The sequence below is a fragment of the Pinus tabuliformis genome, chromosome 6 (assembly GCF_031772625.1).
Source record: "Pinus tabuliformis cultivar Carrire ecotype Pingquan chromosome 6, CPIR1, whole genome shotgun sequence".
Taxonomy (NCBI): Eukaryota; Viridiplantae; Streptophyta; class Pinopsida; order Pinales; family Pinaceae; genus Pinus; species Pinus tabuliformis.
The window spans coordinates 973,243,872-973,253,554 of NC_142292.1; the positions used below are offsets into that span (position 1 = coordinate 973,243,872).

A 9,683-nucleotide genomic window follows, 5' to 3' on the forward strand; every position below is an offset into this window, starting at 1 on the left:
ATGGGTAATGGCATCCCTTCCCCTAACTCCATTCCACTATGACTTAACTCAATTTGACATGACTTGTAAAATTCAACCAACTCTTTAATGAGTAATTAACTTATTTTAGCATTTATGATTCTTTCCTGAGTAACTTAGGGGAGATGTTACACGTTCACTGCATGGGTCGCTTTCAGAGGAGACGTGCATTTGCAGGAGATATTGAAAAGAAATATTGAACAGGCTGGCCAGCTGCTTTCATGATCACCCCCACTGCAAAAATTACGGGTCAACGCTAATAAAGAGACGTGCGTTTACAGGAGATATTGAAAAGAAATATTGAACAGGCTAGCCAGCTGCTTTCATGATCACCGTCACTGCAAAAATTACGGGTAAGGCTAATGACTCACGCATCTCTAATTTAATTAGCATAAATCCATAAATAGGTGCTGCGGTAGTCCGGAGGAATTCGGACATGCATGAAGAGAGAAGCGAGCGTAATTTTATTGAAGACAAAAATGGGTTCATCCGAGAAGTTGCCTGTGAGTTTAGTTACCAAAGCAGACGCGGCTGGAATGACGGTACTTGTCTTCATCTTCTTCTTCTGCATATATCATTTGATGTCGAAGAGACGGAGGAGTTCAGAGCTGCCTCCAGGGCCGTCTCCGTGGCCCATAATCGGGAATCTGCATATGTTGGGAAAGTTGCCACCTCGTGCTCTGAAAGACCTTGCTGACAAATATGGTCCCATTATGTATCTGCGCTTGGGTTCAGTCCCCACAGTGGTGGTTTCTGCGCCTGAGATGGCCAAACATTTTCTGCAGACTCATGATTTGGTGTTTGCTAGCCGACCTGCAACGGCTGCAGGGAAATATATGGCCTACAATTTCAAGGACGTGGCTTTGGCCCCGTATGGAGATTATTGGAGGCAAACTAGAAAAATATGCATTCTAGAACTCTTCACTGCCAACAGAATCGAGTCCTTCCAATCAGGGCGGGACGAGGAGGTGTCTGAAATGATCCGCTCTATTTGGAAGGAAAGTGAGAATGGGGCGAAGCCTGTGAATGTGAGCAAGGCGCTGCTGTCCTTCATGACAAATATAATTTGCAGAATGCTGATGGGCAGAATATATCGGACCGACGCGCCGGAGAATTTGGGAAACAATAAGAGAATGGGGGAATTTGTGAGGAATATGTCGCCTCTTACGGGTGCTTTTTATATCGGAGATTTCATACGTTGGTTATCATGGCTGGATATGCAGTGCATCAGAGGGCGCATGAAGAAAATGCAGGCGGAATTCGATGCGTTGATGGAGGAGGTTATCGATGAGCACATTAAAAACGGTACTGAGGCAAACGGCGAGCGCGGGAACGATTTTGTGGACGTGCTGCTCGACATCTCTGAGAGGGCGGCCGACGAGAAAAACAGAAAATTAAGCAGCAGGAGCGAGATCAAAGCCCTTCTTTTCGATATGCTCACTGCTGGAATTGATACGACAGCAATTACTTTGGAGTGGGCGATGTCGGAGACGTTGAAGAATTCTGGTGTAATGGCGAGGGCGCAGGAAGAGGTGGACGCAACTGTGGGCAAACACGGGCGATTAAGAGCGTGTGATGTGGTGGGTGCAGAGTACCTGCAATGCGTGGTGAAGGAAACGCTGAGATTGCATCCGCCGGCTCCGCTGCTGCTTCCTCACGAGTCGACCAAGGCGTGCACTGTGGCGGGATACCTAATTCCGGCGAAAACGAGGGTCATAGTCAACGCGTGGGCGATTGGCAGAGATCAGGGTGCGTGGGGAGAGGACGCTTTGGCGTTCAAGCCCGAGAGGTTTATGGAGGTGGAGGGCAGAAACGCAAATATAGATGTGCGAGGTCGGGACTTTGAGCTCATTCCCTTCGGATCTGGCAGGAGAGGATGTCCAGGGATGGCTTTGGCTCTTGAAGCAGTCAGCCTCGCATTTTCACACTTGATATATTGCTTCAATTGGAGTTTGGAATGTAAGGATGGAGTCGAGGGGGAGCTGGATATGAGTGAATCGTTTGGCGTAACGATGCCACGACGCTTCGAGCTCTTTGCTATTCCAGCCCTCAGGTCGCCCGGAGGACTCTGAAAGAATACCCATATAGATAATAGATATGACAGGCTCGGTAGTGGGCTTGGATGTGTAACACAGGCCATTAATTTAGTTTAACTTAATTACATGGCTCTTGGGTTGCAAAGTCGTATTTCGGGATGTATTTCATTAAAGTATAATATATATATATATATATCTTAGCGATGTGATATATATATATTTTAGCGATGTGATATATATCTATATATAGATATTTTGTTGTCGTATATTTAAAAAAGTATTTTTATGTTTATTAAATATTTATTTATTATTTAATTTATATGGTTGTATTAATTTATGATGATGTGATCTTTATAAATATAATAATGTTGAAAATGTTGACAAGTATTTTTTAAAGGTATTTTGAACCTTTATTTTTCTATTCTTTTGTTACCATAAATGCTCACTAGAAATTTAAGTGCTATAAAGTAGATGTAGTAACTTGTGAGTATAATATATGTTTTTGAGGTTGATATTAATGTTATATGACATTGTGTTGATTATTTAACATCATTCATAGAAAATGGTATTCTAAATTCATTATCCTCTCACACCTACCTCCCTTCACTATCCTCTCAAACCTACTCCCTTAATGTTTTGAGTAGGATGAACTTAGACACTACTCTCAAACCTACTCCCTTAATGTTTTGAGTAGGATGAACTTAGACACTATGTGATTGTGTGGATTAGGATGAATATGGGCATTTCTTAATGGAAACATTAAATATATTGGATAATAAATATGAAGTATGAGTAGTCAATTGATGTTGACTAACATGTTTAGTCCTTATGGTTATTGCTATGGTTATAATTATAAAAATGTTGCTTTATTTACATTATATTTAATATTGTTATTTTTAACTAATTAATATAAAAATAACATTTTTTAATAACTTATTATATTTTAGCATAATTTTCTTTATATCTATTTCATTATAATTATTATAATTTTAATTTTTTATATAATGTTTTTCTTTTAAATCTTATTCAATTTTATAATATTAATTTTTATTATATAAATAACATCGATCTTCATTCAATGAATTTCTAACATATCACGTGTGTTAGTGACGTTCTAAACAATACCTCTTATTCAATTACATATTGGAAAATACCTCTAAAAATCACATTATTTAATCCCTGCCAATACGAATCCAATACACCTTCCCAATTTAAAAAACCCTACTTTCACTAGATGTTGTAGGTATCTATTTTTTCATTAACATATTTTATGCCTCTTTATATTTTTTCATTAACTTTCATTGTAGGTATCTATTTTTTCATTAATATATTTTATGCCTCTTTATATTTTTTATACATACCAATATGAAAACCCTCTACCCCTATATATCCCCAATACATTATGTCATTCTTCTTCAATATATATCTTTTATAAATGCATGTGGTATGGTATTACTCCTCAATAAAACCCATATAATAAATAATAACTTAAAAATTTTATGTAAAATTTTAAATCTATATATAATTATTTTTTAAAAATTTACGCATGTTTTCAAAAAATTATAATAAGACCATTGGTACCCCACATTTCTAATTTGATCTTTTGTCTTTATTTGCTTGTTTTTTTAATGTTGCATGTTTTTTTAATGTTACATTTAGTATATTGTGTTTAAAATCATAACTAACTTTAAAATCTGGTAGTGAAATTTCCATCCTCTTTCCGTCTTTCCCTAATGCAAAGAAAGATTGCAATATGATGATGTTCCCCAATGCAAAGAAAGATTGCAATATGATGATGTTGTTTTTGAAAGAGGGTCCCATTTAGTCTTTTAGAGAGATTAAGCAATGATGATTGAATGTATGATATGAGAATAAGAAATTATGGATTTAATCGTTCATTTAAAAGGATTATGATGGTAGTGTTTGTAGGATTCCTCAAGCCAATGTCAAGAAGTGTGGACCCCAGCACTCGTTGTAAGGACTCTGGACAGGATCATGGAGGCTGTAAATTGCCATTGGGGATGGTCGGCAAGTCCTATTTCATACCCTATAGCATCATTAATGCACCTACCTGACACCAGATTGACGTCACCCGGAGAGCCGATCATAGGGATGCATCCATGCATCCACATCTCATCACTCAGCTCCAGCAATGTTCCCGGGCAGCTCCGTAGCTCTGACTCCCATTAATGCACATCACCTGGATATTTGTTGCGGCAACAGTCCCTCTATTTCAAATTTCAGATTTGAGTTTTGAGCGGGATGCCCTTTGTATACGATACATATACGATTGAATTTTGAAAACCCCCCAAACTTTGAAATTTGAATTTCAATGTGCGCTCAAATTTTTGGAATGAACTGATGACAGAACCATTGTTGGGTTTCCACCATGGTTTTTGTGTTACATTCGCCCAGCGCTGACGTTTCATGAAGTTTGTGGTGAAAGTATCAAAACGTTTCTGAACAAATGCCTCTGCCTCCTCCTCCTGGTTTGAGGTCCCAATCCCCGCCGTGGATGAACGGGGTCGAGGACTGCGTGGAAATTTTGGTCAACACACGCTGGGAGCTGGAGTTTCCGTTCATCGAATACACAGAAAAGGAGATAGAGAAGCCCATCTGGGCAGCAGGGCCTTTTTTGCCCTTCTCCTCTTTCTGGAATCAGTCAGAACCATGTACTGCTATAACGCATGATAGCGCCATCCGCAACATGAAGAGCAGTATCGATGAAGATCGATGTCTGGAATGGTTGAATTCCAAGGCGCTTGTATCAGTTCTCTACGTTTCTTTCGGCCGCATAGTCTGTCCCTCCGATGAAGAGATGACAGAGCTCGCTCTTGGATTGGAAGCTGCCCAGAAGCCATTCATTTGGGTTTTACAGAACCATCGCCGTCCTCCTCCTCCTCATCCTGATCATCGTCCTCATGATCATCAGGTTAGTAATGGCGGAGGAGGAGAGTACGTGCTTCCAGAGGGCTTCGAAGGTCGAATCGAGGGATTGGGTTTGATAATCCGTGGTTGGGCGCCTCAGCTGCTCATACTCTCTCATCCCTCCGTGGGAGGATTTCTCTCGCACTGTGGATGGAATTCCACTGTCGAAAGCATCATCCAGGGCGTTCCTATCTTGGCATGGCCCACCAGAGGAGATCAGCATTACAATGCCAAAATGCAGGTTAATCACCTCCAGGTTGCTGCCATGATCGACCGGCCAACCCAGGATGGACGGATGAGCAGGAAGGAAATTGGCAATGGAGTGACGTTGTTGATGGATAGCGAGCATGGAGTCCAAATGAGAGAAAGAGCAGCGTCTCTTAAACTCAAGTTGGGCTCTAGCTGCCCCTCATCTTCTGAAGCAGTATTAGACACGTTTGTTAATCACCTTTTATCGAATCAGTCTGAAGTTCTTGAAAGGAACATAATTGTGTAGTGCTGAAGTTATCACAATGAAATGAGCGGAGGCCCTAGAATAAAATGCCCAACGTGCAGGTGCAGAAATTGGGAAAACAATGAAATGGGAGGAGGCCATATATTGTTCACCCATTTTACTGATGTAAAGGTTGTGATGTGGGACCTGCATCATAATGCCCAGATGATTTTGCAATGAAGTTTTGGTTGCGAATTCAACTTAAAGAGGCTTTACAATTTCATTATATGACCGAAGAATGTGATATTATGTTTCTCAATTTCATTATTCTACAGAACGATGTGATTTTATTGTGCATCATTCTTGACGTTTAACCTCTACACAATTCTATTTTTCGAAGGCATATCTCTTCCTCGACGTACCCAACAATATGGTTTCATTCAATCCTATAGATTTTGATTGAATATGCGGTGAAAATGAATTGTATTAGTTTCACTAGTACAAGGACTGATTTGAATTATTCAAATCGATTTATTTCTCTAAACCTCTCAAAAACACTTAAATTGAATTTAGTTATCTATTATTTCTCTAAACCTCTCAAGTGTTCACGTCTTCTGAAGAGGAAGACGCTTTCCCTAATGCCATTCAATTTGAATTTCTATATAAATAAATGTTTTCTTTAGCTGTTTTTGTCCTCTACTCCAATTGTAAATAAAAATAGCAATAGGTATGATAGCAATCAGTTAAACCATAAAAGAAGTTTCTTATTTTTCAAGTTTTTAATTTAAGTTTAAATTGTTTATAGGGAAGAAAGTATTATTATTATGTTATTGGTCTGATTATCAGTTAAACCATAAAAAAAAAAGTTTCTTATTTTTTAAGTTTTTATTTAAAGTTTAAATTGTTTATAGGGAAGAAAGTATTATTATTATGTTATTGGTCTGATTTCTCATGAAGTAGGTCGGTAAGCATAGCTAATCTTGTAAATATTTTTTCAGTAAAGTAATGCTAATGCTATTGCCTGAATTATTAAAAAAAACAAAGAAAAAACATTTATGTTGAAGCAACAGTTTATAGGTGTGCTATTTGATAAATTAATATGATGAATTTGTAATGTGCTATACTATTTGCTAATTTTACAAGTTTACATGAAATGAGGGAAGTTGTGGAAATAGTTATGGACTTAGTTGATTTAAATAAGTTTTTATGGTCACTTATAGTTATATAAGGTACTATTGGTACACTAAATTAATAAGTTTTATGGTCACTTATAGTTATATAAAGAACTATTTGTACACTAAATTAATATTGGGGAATGACATAATTTAATAGATTTTCTACTAAATGAGGGAAGTTATGGAGATATTTATAGAGTTGGTTGAAATGATCACCTATAGTTATATAAGGGACTATTTGTAGACTAAATTAATATTAGGGGAATGATATAATTTAATAGATTTTCCCCTTAGAGGGTTTTCTTGATCCCTTTGTTCCTTGATATTTTTTTGTGTAATCTTTTTCATGTTTTTGTTGTGGGCTATTAAAGCCAACAATGGTATTAGAGCATTGGTAAGGAGTAATAGAGGAAGCTGGTGAAAGACTCGAGAGATTGCTATGAACCAAGGGTGTTGTGGATTGAGGGTTTATAGAAAGAGAACAACACATTTTGCACAAAACCTTCGAAAAAATAAATAAGAAGTCATCACTACCCGCAAGGAAGGTCGTGAATGCAAGAACATGGAAAACCATTGTCCAACATTTGGGCAGTGTGCAAGAGTTGTTTGGAAGTAGTTGTAAACTTTCTTTGGCATTCAACTATGAATGCGAGTGGATTAAGGAGATGTAGTCACCATAGTTAATACTGAAGATCCTAATATTATGAGCTTAATAGCCCTAACCAGGAACAATCATATTGGACGAGTATCCACTATGTGGAACTATGATCAATTGTCCCAAATTATATACTTGTTTCCAGGAAATATGCAAGACTCACCATCGGCATTCAAAATGTAGATAACATTCAACACAATTGGTGCCTCTACAATTCGAAAAGAGGAGTGAGAAATTTTTTTGAAAACAAACTGATCTTCTCCAACACCTTTAAGTATGAATTCAACAATGATTTTGATAAAGATTTAAATGATAAATGCAAAACCATTCAATGGACTTGGCATTAGTTTAGCAATTCATATTTATTGTTTTGTATTTCTTTGTAGTTGTAGCAATAGTCGTATTTGAGTGTTATTTCATTCTCTTTGATTAAAAAATTGTTAGTTTGTTAAAAGCAAATTTGTAAATTAAATGGGAAGGAACTCATAAAAAAGAGGAGGCACTCACAAATAAAGAAGCCATTATTCTTAAATTAAATGGAAAGGAACTCATAAAAAAGAGGAGGCAATCACAGATAAGGGAGCCATTACTCTCTCCTTCACGCTAAAGAAAATAGCAATGGAGAAGTTAGATGAGAGAAAAATTGGAAAGAATGAAAGAAAAAGAAACAAAAGAAGAATTAAATAAGCAATTTTCACAAGTCATTTTTAGAATTTGGTAATGTTTTAAATGTTGTTGAAAAAAATTATGGGACTCTATATCGAAGAGAGTAATGTATTATACATTTCAAGACTTGTAGTGAAATGCAGAGTTTTTTCATGGTTTATGTGGATTCCTCTTATGGATATTTTATTATATATAATTTGTTTTAAATTATTTTCTAAGAGTGGTTTAAATAAGGAGTCCTCATAAAGTAGAGTTAAAGTTGACAAGTCCAATCAAATTTAGACTGAATTAAAGTCAAGTGAAAATTAAAGTTATTGATTTATTTTATTGAAAAGAGAAAGGAAGAGGGTTGCATGATTGATTATACCCAACATTCCAAAGAGTTGGTCCAAGCTGTAAAAGTCTAGCCATAATAAGGTGGATTTCCCTAGGTATTTCGTAAGAACCGTTGATTCAAGCCTACATGCATTATTGTGGTAGCACATGTAATTATGTAGCATGTATGCTCTTATGCATAGAGAGGATGCAACATCAAGTTGTGGAATGAACCACTAAGTAGTTATGAAGGTGGAAAGTGTACTTGTATGCTATCTTTATGTGCAATAAAAGAACTTGAGTCTTGACTAAGGAATGAATGTCAGATGGAGTAATATTATAATGTGAGAAGGTTGGGATCAAATTATGATTAAGAAATTTTAACATGTTGTTGAGCCATGTGGGTGAAAAGGATTCTTAGAGAATTGGTGAGTACATTAGATGTCACTCATGTATCTTAGTAGATTGAATTCTTTTTTATTAACATCAATGATCAATTGTTTGCGGGAAGAAGCAGAAAGCTCATGTAATAATCAATTTAATGTAATGATTGTAGTGAAACATATAGATGAAGAATTAAGAAGAAGATGCAATTCCAAATGAATGAAAAAATTGTTACAAGTGTAAATGAAAGAAGAAGACTTCATGAATGAAGTATCCAACGAAGAATGATGAAAAAATGGATGAATCCATGAAAATAGAAGATGATAGCCAAAGAAGACTAATGAAGAGACATGAAGAAGCAGATGACATGACAAAATAAGATGATAGTTAAATAAAGAAAATGAATGATGAAGTGTAGTAGAAAAAGTAATGATAGGATGAAAGAAGATGATGACAAATATAATGATGTAGTAACAAAAGGAATGTCATGGGAAAATGAATGATCAAGACATAAAGAAGAAAGAAAGATGGTGAACATGTGTGAATGAAGAAGAAACTAGTGAAGCTGTATGTTCATGAAAAGAAGTGTATCCATGAAAATTTAATCTCTAAAAAGCTTAATGGTTCCTAATGTTTTTGGATCATGGAAAGAAAATTATCTTGATCCAATGTTTGTATAAGTGATAGATGACCTAAATAAAAAATTCAATTGAATGTACATGAGTCAATGTTAATCTAAATCTAATGAGGCAAGTCCATCCATATTGAAAAATTTGTAGTGCTCTAAAAACCATTTTTTAGGGAAAGGTTTGTAGTAATCTAAAACCACTTTTCATGACAATGCAATGTTTTGTGGTAATATGAAACCATTTGATGGTTCGTGGTCATCCAAAACCACTAATGTTTTTCGTAAAATAAAAAATCCATTTGATGTCATGTATTATTTGTGGTAAGAAAAAACCACTTGAGGGTTGTAATAGTTAAGGGTAAGCCAATGTAAAACCTTGAGATGTGATGGTTGAGGGTCATCCACAAAATCCCATAGGTGTAATAGTTATAGGTTAGCCAAATAA

General features: G+C 36.2%; 1 protein-coding gene and 1 pseudogene across 1 annotated transcript; both read left to right on the top strand.

Moving 5' to 3' along the window:
• The first annotated feature begins 433 nt into the window (after positions 1–433).
• Positions 434–2,369, top strand: LOC149262239 (cytochrome P450 750A1 pseudogene; annotated as a pseudogene).
• Positions 2,370–4,521: 2,152 nt separating this feature from the next.
• LOC149262240 (zeatin O-glucosyltransferase-like) lies at positions 4,522–5,757 on the top strand. Its single transcript, XM_089376202.1, has one exon. The coding sequence runs from the start codon at positions 4,522–4,524 to the stop codon at positions 5,476–5,478; it is 957 nt and encodes a 318-aa protein (XP_089232328.1). The 3' UTR covers positions 5,479–5,757.
• The last annotated feature ends 3,926 nt before the right edge of the window (positions 5,758–9,683 follow it).

Bases quoted from the DNA above. Each gene is read 5' to 3' on its own strand.
- LOC149262240 (XM_089376202.1), top strand. From the start codon at position 4,522: ATGCCTCTGCCTCCTCCTCCTGGTTTGAGGTCCCAATCCCCGCCGTGG.